This window comes from Hydra viridissima, unplaced genomic scaffold (assembly GCF_058129835.1).
Source record: "Hydra viridissima isolate aposymbiotic clone 2 unplaced genomic scaffold, HvirCarnegie_v1 scaffold_5, whole genome shotgun sequence".
In the NCBI taxonomy this organism is placed as follows: Eukaryota; Metazoa; Cnidaria; class Hydrozoa; order Anthoathecata; family Hydridae; genus Hydra; species Hydra viridissima.
Genome location: NW_028324304.1, coordinates 274,727 through 292,213, shown reverse-complemented (window position 1 = coordinate 292,213; position 17,487 = coordinate 274,727). Strand labels below are relative to the sequence as shown.

The window sequence follows — 17,487 nt, the reverse complement described above, 5'->3', positions numbered from 1 at the left end:
CTAACTAACTAACTAACTAACTGATTGACTAACTAACTAACTAACTAACCAACTAACTAACTAACTAACTAACTAACTAACTAACTAACTAACTAACTAACTAACTAACTAACTAACTAACTAACTAACTAACTAACTAACTAACTAACTAACTAAATAACTAACTAACTAACTAACTAATCAACTAACTCACTGAGAGACTAACTAACTAACTAACTAACTAACTGACTAACTAACTAACTGACTAACTAACTAACTAACTAACTAACTAACTAACTAACTAACTAACTAACTAACTAACTAACTAACTAACTAACTAACTAACTAACTAACTAACTAACTAACTAACTAACTAACTAACTAACTAACTAAGTAGCTTACTTTGTATTTGTTTTTCAATTATGAACGAGTTCCTTGCAAGATAGATATTTCTGTTGCATTTGTTAGCCTTTATTTTTAGCAAAAATAAAATTCCAACTGGTGCTTTTCTAATGTCAAGGACCTCGCTAAGGCTAAAGCAGCTAAGCCTAATGGTTATGATGTTATAAAGCGGAGAAAAATGAACTTTTCTGAAAATGAAAAAACGAGAGATGGAATTGATCTGCAATAACTTCGGTTGTGAACACCTTATAACTGATGCCTCGCGCGATTTTAATAACTTTGCATCATGCAAAAGCCGCCAAATTCACTTTTCACGAGTGTTAAAGTGTCATTTTTGAAATGCCAGTTATGAGCGCATGAAATCAAAAGCGAAATTTGCACTTTGAAAAGCAAACGGAAATGTAGAGCATCTTTTAAAATCGCCATATTCTAATTCAGTTTTGCCTTTATGAACTTGAACAAAAGTTGCATGCCTTCCCAAGACTGCACAATTGTAAAGAAAACACCAAGCTTCGCTCGAACGATGACTATGAAGACGAAGAACCGAATGGACCCCGTATTGTGCATTCGTCACTCATTCTCTTATCTCCTCAAACGTTTTTTTACCGTTACCTTCCATAATGAATTTTATTTTTTATTTATTTTTTTTTTTTACGATGTCCAGAACTTTCAGGTTGCTAAGTTTTTCCTTTTTTTCTAGTGTCCGCGACTTTATATATGTTGACTGCGTTATCGCAGTTTTAGCCTTCGATCGTTTTTGTTAACGAACACGAATAAGCACAACATAGTGTTCCTTTTTCATGGAATGTTCTTTGTTGTGTCTCTGTGTTTAGAAAAAGAATTGGTCTGAACTAAAAATCGTCGTTAGTACGCGTTGCTAACGCATTAAATATTCCAGCAATCGCGCGTGTTTGTGCCCTTCGCCTCTATTGAGTTTGTATGGTACCAAATGCTTAGAAGAGATTGGCATAAGCTTTTTTGGGAAGCCATATGGTTCAGTTTCTTGATGAAATTAAGCTGCTTTGTCCAGAGTAAGTAGCGCTGATGTTATTTGGCCATGCGCGCACTCGATTGCTTTTAAAGACTATTTTTTCGATGTTTTGATGCGATACCTTTCGCTTCTAACATGCTGTGGCACCGAAACGCCGCAATTTACAAAGCGTCACTATTCTTTAGAAGATTTCAAAACTAATGAAGCTTTAAGAGAGCGAGAGACGCGAGCTGTGGAGGTTTGCCTGTCAACACGAAAACACACTTTGCAGTCTGACGGTGGAGCAAAAAAAAAAAAAAAAAAGTCTCCTCGACAGTCCGCATAAAACTCCGCTTGAAAAATAAAAACATCTAAACATCTAGAAGTTTTATAAAAACGAACGCAACGTTTCTCTGAAACACGACAAAAAAAAAATGACTGAAGCTGCATCTCCGAAAAAGGCCACAAAGAAGTCTGCGCCTAAAAAGCCTGCTGATCATGCTCCCTACAAGGCGATGATTGTCGATGCTATTAATTCGCTTAAAGAACGCAAAGGGTCGTCAAGACAAGCTATCGCCAAGCACGTCAAGGCCAACAACAAGGTGGGTGAAAACGTCGATTCGCAAGTCAAGATTAATTTAAAGCGCATGGTGGTTGCTGGCGAGCTCGTACAAGTGAAAGGAACTGGCGCGTCGGGTTCTTTTAGAATTGCAGCTAAGCCCAAACCGTTAAAGAAGCCTGCTGCAGTCGCCAAGAAGCACAAAAAAGAAGCCAAAGAAGTAAAGAAGCCTGCTGAAAAGAAGAGCACGCCAAAAAAGAAAGCTGCGTCAGTGAAAAAAGTCGCACAAAAAGAGAAAGTGAAAAAAGCTACTCCTAAGAAAAAAGTGACTCCCGCAAAAAAGAGCGCCCAGAAACCGGTTGCTAAAAAGCCCGCAGTAAAGAAAGTGAAAGCGACACCTAAGAAGAAAGCTGCAGCCAAGAAAACCATCGCAAAAGTGGAAAAGAAATAACCTAACCTACCCCGCTTTTTGTCAAACGGCTATTTTCATAGCCACACATCTTTCTAAAAACAAAGTTCCAGGTAGAACTTGTTTACTTTGTGTTTGTTTGTTTGTTGTTTTTTTTTTTTGTTTTGTTTTGTTTTAAGGCACTAAGCCGACAACGTTTTTAACAGATTTGTGGCTATGAAAATAGCCGTTTTGTTTAGAAGCACCATTTTTTAAGCTCGCTCTCCTCTGATTCTTCTCGCCAACTGAATGTCTTTTGGCATAATAGTGACACGCTTTGCATGGATGGCGCACAAGTTGGTATCTTCGAAGAGACCCACTAAGTAGGCTTCTGAAGCTTCTTGTAAGGCCATGACGGCGGTGCTTTGGAAACGCAAGTCAGTCTTGAAATCTTGAGCTATTTCGCGAACCAATCGCTGGAAGGGTAGTTTTCTGATTAGGAGCTCTGTCGATTTTTGGTATCTTCGGATCTCTCTCAAAGCTACGGTACCGGGTCGGTATCTGTGGGGTTTCTTTACTCCGCCGGTAGCCGGGGCACTCTTTCTTGCTGCTTTTGTTGCCAGCTGCTTTCTCGGTGCTTTACCGCCGGTAGATTTTCTAGCTGTTTGTTTTGTGCGGGCCATTGTAAGTTACGCTTACACTTATCAGTTTAAGTTGAACTTTTGAAGTTTTTCAATTTAACGCGTTTTGTTGACATTTTTAGACTTTGCCGCGACTTAAAGCTGCATTCTGATTGGTGCTAAGAAAGTGCTCTTTGATTGGTTCAAGTACAAATGCAAAATAAGGCATTAAGGCCACGTAGGCGTGTTTTTTGGCTACGGGAAAAGAGAGCGCGTTTGTCTCGCCTCTACAATTTCTGCTTTTTTAAACACTTCAAAGACAGGTCGACGTAGTGGAATTCCGAAAAGAAACTTTTCTGCTCTGTTTGCGAACGGATAAAAGCGTTAAATGCGAAAACGCGCGTTAAAAACAAGGCAGTTTGTTTTGGTTTTTTTTTTTTTTGTTTTTTTGGTTCAGATGGCTTTTTGACGAAGGACCGTTGCGATTGGTTGTTTGACGAAGATGTTTCCATCTATGTAGGGTAAAAGTCGCGCTTCCAGCGCATAATAAAAACAAAAAGAAACGCAAAAAGACAGTAATTGAACTTCAAACAATTTTAATCATGTCTGGTCGCGGTAAAGGAGGAAAAGGACTTGGAAAAGGAGGCGCAAAGCGTCATCGCAAGATTTTACGTGATAACATCCAAGGAATCACAAAGCCCGCCATACGTCGTCTAGCTCGTCGCGGTGGTGTTAAGCGTATCTCTGGACTTATCTACGAGGAGACTCGAGGCGTTCTAAAAGTCTTTTTGGAAAACGTTATTCGCGACGCTGTAACATACACAGAGCATGCCAAGAGAAAGACAGTCACCGCTATGGACGTTGTCTACGCATTAAAAAGACAAGGTCGCACATTGTACGGCTTTGGTGGTTAAAAGGGGAACACCTCAGCAATCAAAAACGGCTATTTTTATAGCCACACATCTGTTTTAAACGTTAATAGGCAATCTAGAACTTGAACGCTGCACCGCGATAAGCAGAGGGGGTGTGTAAAAACGGTTTAGTTTACCAGTTTCAGTTTGTTTCAATCGAAATGAAAAGCAATTGAATTGATTTCTAAGTAATGTTTTTTAGCGAGGCATAGTTTAACTGAGTGTTTAGAGTAGACGCTTGACACATAAAGTGTTTTGCTCACCATCATCGGGCTAGAAAGGTGATTTTTATCTAAAGCGCTGCTTTAAGTCTGATTTCCTAAAGATGCGCGCAATACATTTGAAAAAAAAAAGAAAAAAGAAAAAAGGAGCAAAAGTGTGGTAGTAGCAGCAAATAATAACGATGGGTGGGTCATAAGGGCTAAGGTTTTGATCAAAAGCAAAAAGGTGGCGCTCAAGTAGTTGTTGAAAGATTTTCTCACGCGTTTACCTACTGTAATAACTTTTTGTATCCAAAGTGGATGCAAAAGCTATACGTTTAAACATCAAAAAAAGCAAGTCTAGAAAAGCGCTCGCTCTTTAGACGCGGTGTCGCAATTTAAAACGAGCAAACAATGGCTGCCTAGCTATTGCATTTTAAGTACTTTCTCTCTACTACAATTTAAGGCGTTCTATGCGTACAATGCTTTTACAAGATGTGTGGCTATGAAAATAGCCGTTTAGATAGCGCTCCATCTATTTACTGCTGGTGTACTTAGTAACAGCCTTGGTGCCTTCGCTCACTGCGTGTTTGGCCAACTCACCGGGAAGTAAGAGGCGCACAGCTGTTTGAATTTCACGCGAAGAGATGGTTGATTTCTTGTTTTGGAGGGCTAGTCGTGAAGCTTCTGAAGCGATTCTTTCAAAAATGTCGTTGACGAAAGAATTCATGATGCTCATCGCTTTGGAAGAAACACCAACATCAGGGTGAACTTGCTTCAAGACGTTGTAAATGTAAATGGCGTAGGATTCTCGCCTCTTTCTCTTGCGCTTTTTGTCTCCAGTACCAGCGATCTTGCCGCCTTTCTTACCAGCGCGTTTTTCCCCCTTTTTGGCCACCTTGGGCGCTTGTTTTCCTCCGGCCTTTGGAGCGTCAGACATGTCGACGAGTTTTAGAGAATTGAAATTTGAAATTACAAGCAACCGAATCACTTCCTATATAAAGCGCAGTTGTGGTCTCCAATTCGAGAACATTTCTGTTTCTCGCAAGCTCATTGGTTCTTCAAAGATTAACTAATTTGCGCATTGTTTGACGGAGTTTTTCTATTCGTTAAAAAAAGTGCAGTTCGAGACCAAATGTTTTTGATAAGAAAAAGGAATTTTGTAAGTTGATTTCAAAGCGCGCACAAATATCTCTAGGTTGTCTCTCGTTGTTTCTCAGTGTAAGAAATTAAAATGTCAGGACGTGGAAAAGGAGGAAAAGCTAAAGCCAAGGCAAAGACTCGATCGTTCAGAGCCGGACTTCAGTTTCCAGTCGGTCGTGTTCACCGATTTTTGCGCAAAGGACACTACGCCAATCGCATCGGTTCAGGCGCACCTGTCTATTTAGCTGCTGTTTTGGAGTATCTCTCCGCCGAAATTTTGGAGTTGGCCGGTAACGCTGCTCGTGACAATAAGAAAGCTAGAATCATTCCTCGACACTTACAGTTAGCTGTTCGCAATGACGAAGAGTTGAACAAGTTGTTGTCAGGTGTTACTATAGCCAGTGGCGGTGTGCTGCCAAACATACAAGCCGTTTTGCTTCCCAAGAAGAACGAAAAGGTTCCAAAACCAGCAGCCAAATAAACGGTACTCTGAACACAAGATAAAAAATAAAGGCTATTTTCATAGCCACACATCTGTTAAAAACATGACGGCATGAGCTTAAACACACTAAGGAGAATATAAAGAAGTGTGTGTGTGTGTGTGTGTGTGTGTGTGTGTGTGTGTGTGTGTGTGTGTGTAAGGAAGGGAGGGGAGGGGGGTTCAAAATCTCTTTTTAAAGCTGTTAGGGGATAAAAAGAGCACACGCATCCCGTTACAAAAAAATACATGGTGGGGTTTACACGCCATCTTTGAAACGTTTTAAGTTATAACCTGAGGGAGAAAAAACAGTTCGGTTACCTCACAGGTCACGTGCATGTTCAAGATTCCAAGTTTTGAAAGGATCCAACGTAACTTGAATAAAAAGTGAACACGCACGTGCCCAGATTGGCGACCATCTATAGGCTGTAGGAAAATAACAAAGAAGATTTAAGCGCCTCCGTAAGAATTTAGCTCCCTTAGGATTTCAGCAAAAAAGTATATTTAGCGGAGAAAAAAACAAAGAGCGAGGTTAAGCAGCAGTGACGGCATTAGCATCAGCAGCAGCAACAAAAACAAAACAAAACAAAAAAAAACAAACAAAAAAGCGGCAGCACGAAAAAAAAAAAAAAAAAAAAAAATTTCCGTTTTTTACACTTGCGTGTTTGTCTGTGTGTAATCCTTAATTGCATGGTTTTTTGTTGTTGGTTTTACCTTGTCATTTTTCTTCTGCGCACGTTCTCTTGGTCAGTAGTTTTTTGAAATGCGAAAAAAAACGTCAACGAAAAGAAGTGAACGGGTCATTGCACGTCATGTCTAACAAACAAGAGGGGTAAAGACAAAGACGTCCGCTGTCGAAAACTCATACATACTCCAAGCTGACACACTCTTGAGACACTTCGAAATAAAGCAAATGATCAAAGTCATAACACTTGACAAAGTCGAAACAAAAATCACAGCATGCGCAGACAACCCTTTATTTTACATTAAAGGAAAAAAACGTAAAGCTAGAACTAAACATTCCTTCAATTAAAACACGTCAAACTTGCGACGGGCACAAAACTCAACATATAACAAAGTTACGACGCTCTAGTTCTTTTACATTTTGTTTTCTAAATGACCCGTCCCTAAAACCCCGGAAAGAATAAAACGCGACAGTCGAGAAGTTGGCCAATACCTTTTTTCACAGTAACTATCAGGTGTTTCTCGCAACGTCGGATGGGTTGCTGAAACCTTAAAAAAGAACTTTAAAAAGCTTGTGGGGTAGCGTTAGTTCTCATGCTATTTTAACAAAGTACTAAAACTTTAGTTAAAGTAATAAGATTTTACAAAGTAGCTACATTTTAATTATTGTCCTCATTTATCGTCATCTATCGTCATTTTTCACGTATCTGCCTAACTTAGTACCTAACAAACTAACTAAGATACAAACTAACTAACTGAATGACTAACTAACTGACTGACTAACCAACTAACTGACTGACTGACTAACTAACTAACTGACTGACTAACTAACTAACTAACTAACTGATTGACTAACTAACTAACTAACTAACCAACTAACTAACTAACTAACTAACTAACTAACTAACTAACTAACTAACTAACTAACTAACTAACTAACTAACTAACTAACTAACTAACTAACTAACTAACTAACTAAATAACTAACTAACTAACTAACTAACCAACTAACTCACTGAGAGACTAACTAACTAACTAACTAACTAACTGACTAACTAACTAACTGACTAACTAACTAACTAACTAACTAACTAACTAACTAACTAACTAACTAACTAACTAACTAACTAACTAACTAACTAACTAACTAACTAACTAACTAACTAACTAACTAACTAACTAACTAACTAAGTAGCTTACTTTGTATTTGTTTTTCAATTATGAACGAGTTCCTTGCAAGATAGATATTTCTGTTGCATTTGTTAGCCTTTATTTTTAGCAAAAATAAAATTCCAACTGGTGCTTTTCTAATGTCAAGGACCTCGCTAAGGCTAAAGCAGCTAAGCCTAATGGTTATGATGTTATAAAGCGGAGAAAAATGAACTTTTCTGAAAATGAAAAAACGAGAGATGGAATTGATCTGCAATAACTTCGGTTGTGAACACCTTATAACTGATGCCTCGCGCGATTTTAATAACTTTGCATCATGCAAAAGCCGCCAAATTCACTTTTCACGAGTGTTAAAGTGTCATTTTTGAAATGCCAGTTATGAGCGCATGAAATCAAAAGCGAAATTTGCACTTTGAAAAGCAAACGGAAATGTAGAGCATCTTTTAAAATCGCCATATTCTAATTCAGTTTTGCCTTTATGAACTTGAACAAAAGTTGCATGCCTTCCCAAGACTGCACAATTGTAAAGAAAACACCAAGCTTCGCTCGAACGATGACTATGAAGACGAAGAACCGAATGGACCCCGTATTGTGCATTCGTCACTCATTCTCTTATCTCCTCAAACGTTTTTTTACCGTTACCTTCCATAATGAATTTTATTTTTTATTTATTTTTTTTTTTTACGATGTCCAGAACTTTCAGGTTGCTAAGTTTTTCCTTTTTTTCTAGTGTCCGCGACTTTATATATGTTGACTGCGTTATCGCAGTTTTAGCCTTCGATCGTTTTTGTTAACGAACACGAATAAGCACAACATAGTGTTCCTTTTTCATGGAATGTTCTTTGTTGTGTCTCTGTGTTTAGAAAAAGAATTGGTCTGAACTAAAAATCGTCGTTAGTACGCGTTGCTAACGCATTAAATATTCCAGCAATCGCGCGTGTTTGTGCCCTTCGCCTCTATTGAGTTTGTATGGTACCAAATGCTTAGAAGAGATTGGCATAAGCTTTTTTGGGAAGCCATATGGTTCAGTTTCTTGATGAAATTAAGCTGCTTTGTCCAGAGTAAGTAGCGCTGATGTTATTTGGCCATGCGCGCACTCGATTGCTTTTAAAGACTATTTTTTCGATGTTTTGATGCGATACCTTTCGCTTCTAACATGCTGTGGCACCGAAACGCCGCAATTTACAAAGCGTCACTATTCTTTAGAAGATTTCAAAACTAATGAAGCTTTAAGAGAGCGAGAGACGCGAGCTGTGGAGGTTTGCCTGTCAACACGAAAACACACTTTGCAGTCTGACGGTGGAGCAAAAAAAAAAAAAAAAAAGTCTCCTCGACAGTCCGCATAAAACTCCGCTTGAAAAATAAAAACATCTAAACATCTAGAAGTTTTATAAAAACGAACGCAACGTTTCTCTGAAACACGACAAAAAAAAAATGACTGAAGCTGCATCTCCGAAAAAGGCCACAAAGAAGTCTGCGCCTAAAAAGCCTGCTGATCATGCTCCCTACAAGGCGATGATTGTCGATGCTATTAATTCGCTTAAAGAACGCAAAGGGTCGTCAAGACAAGCTATCGCCAAGCACGTCAAGGCCAACAACAAGGTGGGTGAAAACGTCGATTCGCAAGTCAAGATTAATTTAAAGCGCATGGTGGTTGCTGGCGAGCTCGTACAAGTGAAAGGAACTGGCGCGTCGGGTTCTTTTAGAATTGCAGCTAAGCCCAAACCGTTAAAGAAGCCTGCTGCAGTCGCCAAGAAGCACAAAAAAGAAGCCAAAGAAGTAAAGAAGCCTGCTGAAAAGAAGAGCACGCCAAAAAAGAAAGCTGCGTCAGTGAAAAAAGTCGCACAAAAAGAGAAAGTGAAAAAAGCTACTCCTAAGAAAAAAGTGACTCCCGCAAAAAAGAGCGCCCAGAAACCGGTTGCTAAAAAGCCCGCAGTAAAGAAAGTGAAAGCGACACCTAAGAAGAAAGCTGCAGCCAAGAAAACCATCGCAAAAGTGGAAAAGAAATAACCTAACCTACCCCGCTTTTTGTCAAACGGCTATTTTCATAGCCACACATCTTTCTAAAAACAAAGTTCCAGGCGTAGAACTTGTTTACTTTGTGTTTGTTTGTTTGTTGTTTTTTTTTTTTGTTTTGTTTTGTTTTAAGGCACTAAGCCGACAACGTTTTTAACAGATTTGTGGCTATGAAAATAGCCGTTTTGTTTAGAAGCACCATTTTTTAAGCTCGCTCTCCTCTGATTCTTCTCGCCAACTGAATGTCTTTTGGCATAATAGTGACACGCTTTGCATGGATGGCGCACAAGTTGGTATCTTCGAAGAGACCCACTAAGTAGGCTTCTGAAGCTTCTTGTAAGGCCATGACGGCGGTGCTTTGGAAACGCAAGTCAGTCTTGAAATCTTGAGCTATTTCGCGAACCAATCGCTGGAAGGGTAGTTTTCTGATTAGGAGCTCTGTCGATTTTTGGTATCTTCGGATCTCTCTCAAAGCTACGGTACCGGGTCGGTATCTGTGGGGTTTCTTTACTCCGCCGGTAGCCGGGGCACTCTTTCTTGCTGCTTTTGTTGCCAGCTGCTTTCTCGGTGCTTTACCGCCGGTAGATTTTCTAGCTGTTTGTTTTGTGCGGGCCATTGTAAGTTACGCTTACACTTATCAGTTTAAGTTGAACTTTTGAAGTTTTTCAATTTAACGCGTTTTGTTGACATTTTTAGACTTTGCCGCGACTTAAAGCTGCATTCTGATTGGTGCTAAGAAAGTGCTCTTTGATTGGTTCAAGTACAAATGCAAAATAAGGCATTAAGGCCACGTAGGCGTGTTTTTTGGCTACGGGAAAAGAGAGCGCGTTTGTCTCGCCTCTACAATTTCTGCTTTTTTAAACACTTCAAAGACAGGTCGACGTAGTGGAATTCCGAAAAGAAACTTTCTCTGTTTGCGAACGGATAAAAGCGTTAAATGCGAAAACGCGCGTTAAAAACAAGGCAGTTTGTTTTGGTTTTTTTTTTTTTTGTTTTTTTGGTTCAGATGGCTTTTTGACGAAGGACCGTTGCGATTGGTTGTTTGACGAAGATGTTTCCATCTATGTAGGGTAAAAGTCGCGCTTCCAGCGCATAATAAAAACAAAAAGAAACGCAAAAAGACAGTAATTGAACTTCAAACAATTTTAATCATGTCTGGTCGCGGTAAAGGAGGAAAAGGACTTGGAAAAGGAGGCGCAAAGCGTCATCGCAAGATTTTACGTGATAACATCCAAGGAATCACAAAGCCCGCCATACGTCGTCTAGCTCGTCGCGGTGGTGTTAAGCGTATCTCTGGACTTATCTACGAGGAGACTCGAGGCGTTCTAAAAGTCTTTTTGGAAAACGTTATTCGCGACGCTGTAACATACACAGAGCATGCCAAGAGAAAGACAGTCACCGCTATGGACGTTGTCTACGCATTAAAAAGACAAGGTCGCACATTGTACGGCTTTGGTGGTTAAAAGGGGAACACCTCAGCAATCAAAAACGGCTATTTTTATAGCCACACATCTGTTTTAAACGTTAATAGGCAATCTAGAACTTGAACGCTGCACCGCGATAAGCAGAGGGGGTGTGTAAAAACGGTTTAGTTTACCAGTTTCAGTTTGTTTCAATCGAAATGAAAAGCAATTGAATTGATTTCTAAGTAATGTTTTTTAGCGAGGCATAGTTTAACTGAGTGTTTAGAGTAGACGCTTGACACATAAAGTGTTTTGCTCACCATCATCGGGCTAGAAAGGTGATTTTTATCTAAAGCGCTGCTTTAAGTCTGATTTCCTAAAGATGCGCGCAATACATTTGAAAAAAAAAAGAAAAAAGAAAAAAGGAGCAAAAGTGTGGTAGTAGCAGCAAATAATAACGATGGGTGGGTCATAAGGGCTAAGGTTTTGATCAAAAGCAAAAAGGTGGCGCTCAAGTAGTTGTTGAAAGATTTTCTCACGCGTTTACCTACTGTAATAACTTTTTGTATCCAAAGTGGATGCAAAAGCTATACGTTTAAACATCAAAAAAAGCAAGTCTAGAAAAGCGCTCGCTCTTTAGACGCGGTGTCGCAATTTAAAACGAGCAAACAATGGCTGCCTAGCTATTGCATTTTAAGTACTTTCTCTCTACTACAATTTAAGGCGTTCTAATGCGTACAATGCTTTTACAAGATGTGTGGCTATGAAAATAGCCGTTTAGATAGCGCTCCATCTATTTACTGCTGGTGTACTTAGTAACAGCCTTGGTGCCTTCGCTCACTGCGTGTTTGGCCAACTCACCGGGAAGTAAGAGGCGCACAGCTGTTTGAATTTCACGCGAAGAGATGGTTGATTTCTTGTTTTGGAGGGCTAGTCGTGAAGCTTCTGAAGCGATTCTTTCAAAAATGTCGTTGACGAAAGAATTCATGATGCTCATCGCTTTGGAAGAAACACCAACATCAGGGTGAACTTGCTTCAAGACGTTGTAAATGTAAATGGCGTAGGATTCTCGCCTCTTTCTCTTGCGCTTTTTGTCTCCAGTACCAGCGATCTTGCCGCCTTTCTTACCAGCGCGTTTTTCCCCCTTTTTGGCCACCTTGGGCGCTTGTTTTCCTCCGGCCTTTGGAGCGTCAGACATGTCGACGAGTTTTAGAGAATTGAAATTTGAAATTACAAGCAACCGAATCACTTCCTATATAAAGCGCAGTTGTGGTCTCCAATTCGAGAACATTTCTGTTTCTCGCAAGCTCATTGGTTCTTCAAAGATTAACTAATTTGCGCATTGTTTGACGGAGTTTTTCTATTCGTTAAAAAAAGTGCAGTTCGAGACCAAATGTTTTTGATAAGAAAAAGGAATTTTGTAAGTTGATTTCAAAGCGCGCACAAATATCTCTAGGTTGTCTCTCGTTGTTTCTCAGTGTAAGAAATTAAAATGTCAGGACGTGGAAAAGGAGGAAAAGCTAAAGCCAAGGCAAAGACTCGATCGTTCAGAGCCGGACTTCAGTTTCCAGTCGGTCGTGTTCACCGATTTTTGCGCAAAGGACACTACGCCAATCGCATCGGTTCAGGCGCACCTGTCTATTTAGCTGCTGTTTTGGAGTATCTCTCCGCCGAAATTTTGGAGTTGGCCGGTAACGCTGCTCGTGACAATAAGAAAGCTAGAATCATTCCTCGACACTTACAGTTAGCTGTTCGCAATGACGAAGAGTTGAACAAGTTGTTGTCAGGTGTTACTATAGCCAGTGGCGGTGTGCTGCCAAACATACAAGCCGTTTTGCTTCCCAAGAAGAACGAAAAGGTTCCAAAACCAGCAGCCAAATAAACGGTACTCTGAACACAAGATAAAAAATAAAGGCTATTTTCATAGCCACACATCTGTTAAAAACATGACGGCATGAGCTTAAACACACTAAGGAGAATATAAAGAAGTGTGTGTGTGTGTGTGTGTGTGTGTGTGTGTGTGTGTGTGTGTGTGTGTGTGTGTGTGTGTAAGGAAGGGAGGGGAGGGGGGTTCAAAATCTCTTTTTAAAGCTGTTAGGGGATAAAAAGAGCACACGCATCCCGTTACAAAAAAATACATGGTGGGGTTTACACGCCATCTTTGAAACGTTTTAAGTTATAACCTGAGGGAGAAAAAACAGTTCGGTTACCTCACAGGTCACGTGCATGTTCAAGATTCCAAGTTTTGAAAGGATCCAACGTAACTTGAATAAAAAGTGAACACGCACGTGCCCAGATTGGCGACCATCTATAGGCTGTAGGAAAATAACAAAGAAGATTTAAGCGCCTCCGTAAGAATTTAGCTCCCTTAGGATTTCAGCAAAAAAGTATATTTAGCGGAGAAAAAAACAAAGAGCGAGGTTAAGCAGCAGTGACGGCATTAGCATCAGCAGCAGCAACAAAAACAAAACAAAACAAAAAAAAACAAACAAAAAAGCGGCAGCACGAAAAAAAAAAAAAAAAAAAAAAATTTCCGTTTTTTACACTTGCGTGTTTGTCTGTGTGTAATCCTTAATTGCATGGTTTTTTGTTGTTGGTTTTACCTTGTCATTTTTCTTCTGCGCACGTTCTCTTGGTCAGTAGTTTTTTGAAATGCGAAAAAAAACGTCAACGAAAAGAAGTGAACGGGTCATTGCACGTCATGTCTAACAAACAAGAGGGGTAAAGACAAAGACGTCCGCTGTCGAAAACTCATACATACTCCAAGCTGACACACTCTTGAGACACTTCGAAATAAAGCAAATGATCAAAGTCATAACACTTGACAAAGTCGAAACAAAAATCACAGCATGCGCAGACAACCCTTTATTTTACATTAAAGGAAAAAAACGTAAAGCTAGAACTAAACATTCCTTCAATTAAAACACGTCAAACTTGCGACGGGCACAAAACTCAACATATAACAAAGTTACGACGCTCTAGTTCTTTTACATTTTGTTTTCTAAATGACCCGTCCCTAAAACCCCGGAAAGAATAAAACGCGACAGTCGAGAAGTTGGCCAATACCTTTTTTCACAGTAACTATCAGGTGTTTCTCGCAACGTCGGATGGGTTGCTGAAACCTTAAAAAAGAACTTTAAAAAGCTTGTGGGGTAGCGTTAGTTCTCATGCTATTTTAACAAAGTACTAAAACTTTAGTTAAAGTAATAAGATTTTACAAAGTAGCTACATTTTAATTATTGTCCTCATTTATCGTCATCTATCGTCATTTTTCACGTATCTGCCTAACTTAGTACCTAACAAACTAACTAAGATACAAACTAACTAACTGAATGACTAACTAACTGACTGACTAACCAACTAACTGACTGACTGACTAACTAACTAACTGACTGACTAACTAACTAACTAACTAACTGATTGACTAACTAACTAACTAACTAACCAACTAACTAACTAACTAACTAACTAACTAACTAACTAACTAACTAACTAACTAACTAACTAACTAACTAACTAACTAACTAACTAACTAACTAACTAACTAACTAAATAACTAACTAACTAACTAACTAATCAACTAACTCACTGAGAGACTAACTAACTAACTAACTAACTAACTGACTAACTAACTAACTGACTAACTAACTAACTAACTAACTAACTAACTAACTAACTAACTAACTAACTAACTAACTAACTAACTAACTAACTAACTAACTAACTAACTAACTAACTAACTAACTAACTAACTAACTAACTAACTAAGTAGCTTACTTTGTATTTGTTTTTCAATTATGAACGAGTTCCTTGCAAGATAGATATTTCTGTTGCATTTGTTAGCCTTTATTTTTAGCAAAAATAAAATTCCAACTGGTGCTTTTCTAATGTCAAGGACCTCGCTAAGGCTAAAGCAGCTAAGCCTAATGGTTATGATGTTATAAAGCGGAGAAAAATGAACTTTTCTGAAAATGAAAAAACGAGAGATGGAATTGATCTGCAATAACTTCGGTTGTGAACACCTTATAACTGATGCCTCGCGCGATTTTAATAACTTTGCATCATGCAAAAGCCGCCAAATTCACTTTTCACGAGTGTTAAAGTGTCATTTTTGAAATGCCAGTTATGAGCGCATGAAATCAAAAGCGAAATTTGCACTTTGAAAAGCAAACGGAAATGTAGAGCATCTTTTAAAATCGCCATATTCTAATTCAGTTTTGCCTTTATGAACTTGAACAAAAGTTGCATGCCTTCCCAAGACTGCACAATTGTAAAGAAAACACCAAGCTTCGCTCGAACGATGACTATGAAGACGAAGAACCGAATGGACCCCGTATTGTGCATTCGTCACTCATTCTCTTATCTCCTCAAACGTTTTTTTACCGTTACCTTCCATAATGAATTTTATTTTTTATTTATTTTTTTTTTTTACGATGTCCAGAACTTTCAGGTTGCTAAGTTTTTCCTTTTTTTCTAGTGTCCGCGACTTTATATATGTTGACTGCGTTATCGCAGTTTTAGCCTTCGATCGTTTTTGTTAACGAACACGAATAAGCACAACATAGTGTTCCTTTTTCATGGAATGTTCTTTGTTGTGTCTCTGTGTTTAGAAAAAGAATTGGTCTGAACTAAAAATCGTCGTTAGTACGCGTTGCTAACGCATTAAATATTCCAGCAATCGCGCGTGTTTGTGCCCTTCGCCTCTATTGAGTTTGTATGGTACCAAATGCTTAGAAGAGATTGGCATAAGCTTTTTTGGGAAGCCATATGGTTCAGTTTCTTGATGAAATTAAGCTGCTTTGTCCAGAGTAAGTAGCGCTGATGTTATTTGGCCATGCGCGCACTCGATTGCTTTTAAAGACTATTTTTTCGATGTTTTGATGCGATACCTTTCGCTTCTAACATGCTGTGGCACCGAAACGCCGCAATTTACAAAGCGTCACTATTCTTTAGAAGATTTCAAAACTAATGAAGCTTTAAGAGAGCGAGAGACGCGAGCTGTGGAGGTTTGCCTGTCAACACGAAAACACACTTTGCAGTCTGACGGTGGAGCAAAAAAAAAAAAAAAAAAGTCTCCTCGACAGTCCGCATAAAACTCCGCTTGAAAAATAAAAACATCTAAACATCTAGAAGTTTTATAAAAACGAACGCAACGTTTCTCTGAAACACGACAAAAAAAAAATGACTGAAGCTGCATCTCCGAAAAAGGCCACAAAGAAGTCTGCGCCTAAAAAGCCTGCTGATCATGCTCCCTACAAGGCGATGATTGTCGATGCTATTAATTCGCTTAAAGAACGCAAAGGGTCGTCAAGACAAGCTATCGCCAAGCACGTCAAGGCCAACAACAAGGTGGGTGAAAACGTCGATTCGCAAGTCAAGATTAATTTAAAGCGCATGGTGGTTGCTGGCGAGCTCGTACAAGTGAAAGGAACTGGCGCGTCGGGTTCTTTTAGAATTGCAGCTAAGCCCAAACCGTTAAAGAAGCCTGCTGCAGTCGCCAAGAAGCACAAAAAAGAAGCCAAAGAAGTAAAGAAGCCTGCTGAAAAGAAGAGCACGCCAAAAAAGAAAGCTGCGTCAGTGAAAAAAGTCGCACAAAAAGAGAAAGTGAAAAAAGCTACTCCTAAGAAAAAAGTGACTCCCGCAAAAAAGAGCGCCCAGAAACCGGTTGCTAAAAAGCCCGCAGTAAAGAAAGTGAAAGCGACACCTAAGAAGAAAGCTGCAGCCAAGAAAACCATCGCAAAAGTGGAAAAGAAATAACCTAACCTACCCCGCTTTTTGTCAAACGGCTATTTTCATAGCCACACATCTTTCTAAAAACAAAGTTCCAGGCGTAGAACTTGTTTACTTTGTGTTTGTTTGTTTGTTGTTTTTTTTTTTTGTTTTGTTTTGTTTTAAGGCACTAAGCCGACAACGTTTTTAACAGATTTGTGGCTATGAAAATAGCCGTTTTGTTTAGAAGCACCATTTTTTAAGCTCGCTCTCCTCTGATTCTTCTCGCCAACTGAATGTCTTTTGGCATAATAGTGACACGCTTTGCATGGATGGCGCACAAGTTGGTATCTTCGAAGAGACCCACTAAGTAGGCTTCTGAAGCTTCTTGTAAGGCCATGACGGCGGTGCTTTGGAAACGCAAGTCAGTCTTGAAATCTTGAGCTATTTCGCGAACCAATCGCTGGAAGGGTAGTTTTCTGATTAGGAGCTCTGTCGATTTTTGGTATCTTCGGATCTCTCTCAAAGCTACGGTACCGGGTCGGTATCTGTGGGGTTTCTTTACTCCGCCGGTAGCCGGGGCACTCTTTCTTGCTGCTTTTGTTGCCAGCTGCTTTCTCGGTGCTTTACCGCCGGTAGATTTTCTAGCTGTTTGTTTTGTGCGGGCCATTGTAAGTTACGCTTACACTTATCAGTTTAAGTTGAACTTTTGAAGTTTTTCAATTTAACGCGTTTTGTTGACATTTTTAGACTTTGCCGCGACTTAAAGCTGCATTCTGATTGGTGCTAAGAAAGTGCTCTTTGATTGGTTCAAGTACAAATGCAAAATAAGGCATTAAGGCCACGTAGGCGTGT

The 17,487-nt window shown here is 39.4% G+C and overlaps 10 protein-coding genes and 2 pseudogenes across 10 annotated transcripts; 7 read left to right on the top strand and 5 right to left on the bottom strand.

Annotated features, from left to right (window-relative positions):
- Positions 1 to 1,785: 1,785 nt before the first annotated feature.
- LOC149887458 (histone H1.0-A-like) lies at positions 1,786 to 2,361 on the top strand. Its single transcript, XM_090087920.1, has one exon. The coding sequence runs from the start codon at positions 1,786 to 1,788 to the stop codon at positions 2,359 to 2,361; it is 576 nt and encodes a 191-aa protein (XP_089944046.1).
- Positions 2,362 to 2,570: 209 nt separating this feature from the next.
- Positions 2,571 to 2,981, bottom strand: LOC149887457 (histone H3). Its single transcript, XM_090088168.1, has one exon. It carries the CDS (start codon positions 2,979 to 2,981, stop codon positions 2,571 to 2,573), a length of 411 nt encoding a protein of 136 aa, XP_089944294.1.
- Positions 2,982 to 3,520: 539 nt separating this feature from the next.
- On the top strand, positions 3,521 to 3,832 carry LOC149887456 (histone H4). The gene has a single exon (XM_090088314.1). The coding sequence runs from the start codon at positions 3,521 to 3,523 to the stop codon at positions 3,830 to 3,832; it is 312 nt and encodes a 103-aa protein (XP_089944440.1).
- Positions 3,833 to 4,564: 732 nt separating this feature from the next.
- On the bottom strand, positions 4,565 to 4,969 carry LOC149887455 (late histone H2B.L4 pseudogene; annotated as a pseudogene).
- A 294-nt stretch (positions 4,970 to 5,263) lies between these two features.
- On the top strand, positions 5,264 to 5,653 carry LOC149887454 (histone H2A, orphon). The gene has a single exon (XM_090086636.1). It carries the CDS (start codon positions 5,264 to 5,266, stop codon positions 5,651 to 5,653), a length of 390 nt encoding a protein of 129 aa, XP_089942762.1.
- Positions 5,654 to 8,165: 2,512 nt separating this feature from the next.
- Positions 8,166 to 10,158, top strand: LOC149887452 (histone H1.0-A-like). The gene has a single exon (XM_090087597.1). The coding sequence runs from the start codon at positions 8,939 to 8,941 to the stop codon at positions 9,512 to 9,514; it is 576 nt and encodes a 191-aa protein (XP_089943723.1). The 5' UTR covers positions 8,166 to 8,938; the 3' UTR covers positions 9,515 to 10,158.
- LOC149887453 (histone H3) lies at positions 9,726 to 10,136 on the bottom strand. Its single transcript, XM_090087598.1, has one exon. It carries the CDS (start codon positions 10,134 to 10,136, stop codon positions 9,726 to 9,728), a length of 411 nt encoding a protein of 136 aa, XP_089943724.1.
- A 513-nt stretch (positions 10,159 to 10,671) lies between the features above and the next one.
- Positions 10,672 to 10,983, top strand: LOC149887451 (histone H4). Its single transcript, XM_090088315.1, has one exon. It carries the CDS (start codon positions 10,672 to 10,674, stop codon positions 10,981 to 10,983), a length of 312 nt encoding a protein of 103 aa, XP_089944441.1.
- Positions 10,984 to 11,716: 733 nt separating this feature from the next.
- Positions 11,717 to 12,121, bottom strand: LOC149887450 (late histone H2B.L4 pseudogene; annotated as a pseudogene).
- Positions 12,122 to 12,415: 294 nt separating this feature from the next.
- On the top strand, positions 12,416 to 12,805 carry LOC149887449 (histone H2A, orphon). Its single transcript, XM_090086637.1, has one exon. The coding sequence runs from the start codon at positions 12,416 to 12,418 to the stop codon at positions 12,803 to 12,805; it is 390 nt and encodes a 129-aa protein (XP_089942763.1).
- A 3,261-nt stretch (positions 12,806 to 16,066) lies between these two features.
- LOC149887448 (histone H1.0-A-like) lies at positions 16,067 to 16,680 on the top strand. Its single transcript, XM_090087585.1, has one exon. The coding sequence runs from the start codon at positions 16,105 to 16,107 to the stop codon at positions 16,678 to 16,680; it is 576 nt and encodes a 191-aa protein (XP_089943711.1). The 5' UTR covers positions 16,067 to 16,104.
- A 211-nt stretch (positions 16,681 to 16,891) lies between these two features.
- LOC149887447 (histone H3) lies at positions 16,892 to 17,302 on the bottom strand. The gene has a single exon (XM_090087584.1). It carries the CDS (start codon positions 17,300 to 17,302, stop codon positions 16,892 to 16,894), a length of 411 nt encoding a protein of 136 aa, XP_089943710.1.
- Positions 17,303 to 17,487: the final 185 nt, after the last annotated feature.

What these genes read in the sequence shown, in the direction of transcription:
- LOC149887458 (XM_090087920.1), top strand. Translation starts at nt 1,786, where the DNA reads ATGACTGAAGCTGCATCTCCGAAAAAGGCCACAAAGAAGTCTGCGCCT.
- LOC149887457 (XM_090088168.1), bottom strand. Translation starts at nt 2,981, where the DNA reads ATGGCCCGCACAAAACAAACAGCTAGAAAATCTACCGGCGGTAAAGCA.
- LOC149887456 (XM_090088314.1), top strand. Translation starts at nt 3,521, where the DNA reads ATGTCTGGTCGCGGTAAAGGAGGAAAAGGACTTGGAAAAGGAGGCGCA.
- LOC149887454 (XM_090086636.1), top strand. Translation starts at nt 5,264, where the DNA reads ATGTCAGGACGTGGAAAAGGAGGAAAAGCTAAAGCCAAGGCAAAGACT.
- LOC149887452 (XM_090087597.1), top strand. Translation starts at nt 8,939, where the DNA reads ATGACTGAAGCTGCATCTCCGAAAAAGGCCACAAAGAAGTCTGCGCCT.
- LOC149887453 (XM_090087598.1), bottom strand. Translation starts at nt 10,136, where the DNA reads ATGGCCCGCACAAAACAAACAGCTAGAAAATCTACCGGCGGTAAAGCA.
- LOC149887451 (XM_090088315.1), top strand. Translation starts at nt 10,672, where the DNA reads ATGTCTGGTCGCGGTAAAGGAGGAAAAGGACTTGGAAAAGGAGGCGCA.
- LOC149887449 (XM_090086637.1), top strand. Translation starts at nt 12,416, where the DNA reads ATGTCAGGACGTGGAAAAGGAGGAAAAGCTAAAGCCAAGGCAAAGACT.
- LOC149887448 (XM_090087585.1), top strand. Translation starts at nt 16,105, where the DNA reads ATGACTGAAGCTGCATCTCCGAAAAAGGCCACAAAGAAGTCTGCGCCT.
- LOC149887447 (XM_090087584.1), bottom strand. Translation starts at nt 17,302, where the DNA reads ATGGCCCGCACAAAACAAACAGCTAGAAAATCTACCGGCGGTAAAGCA.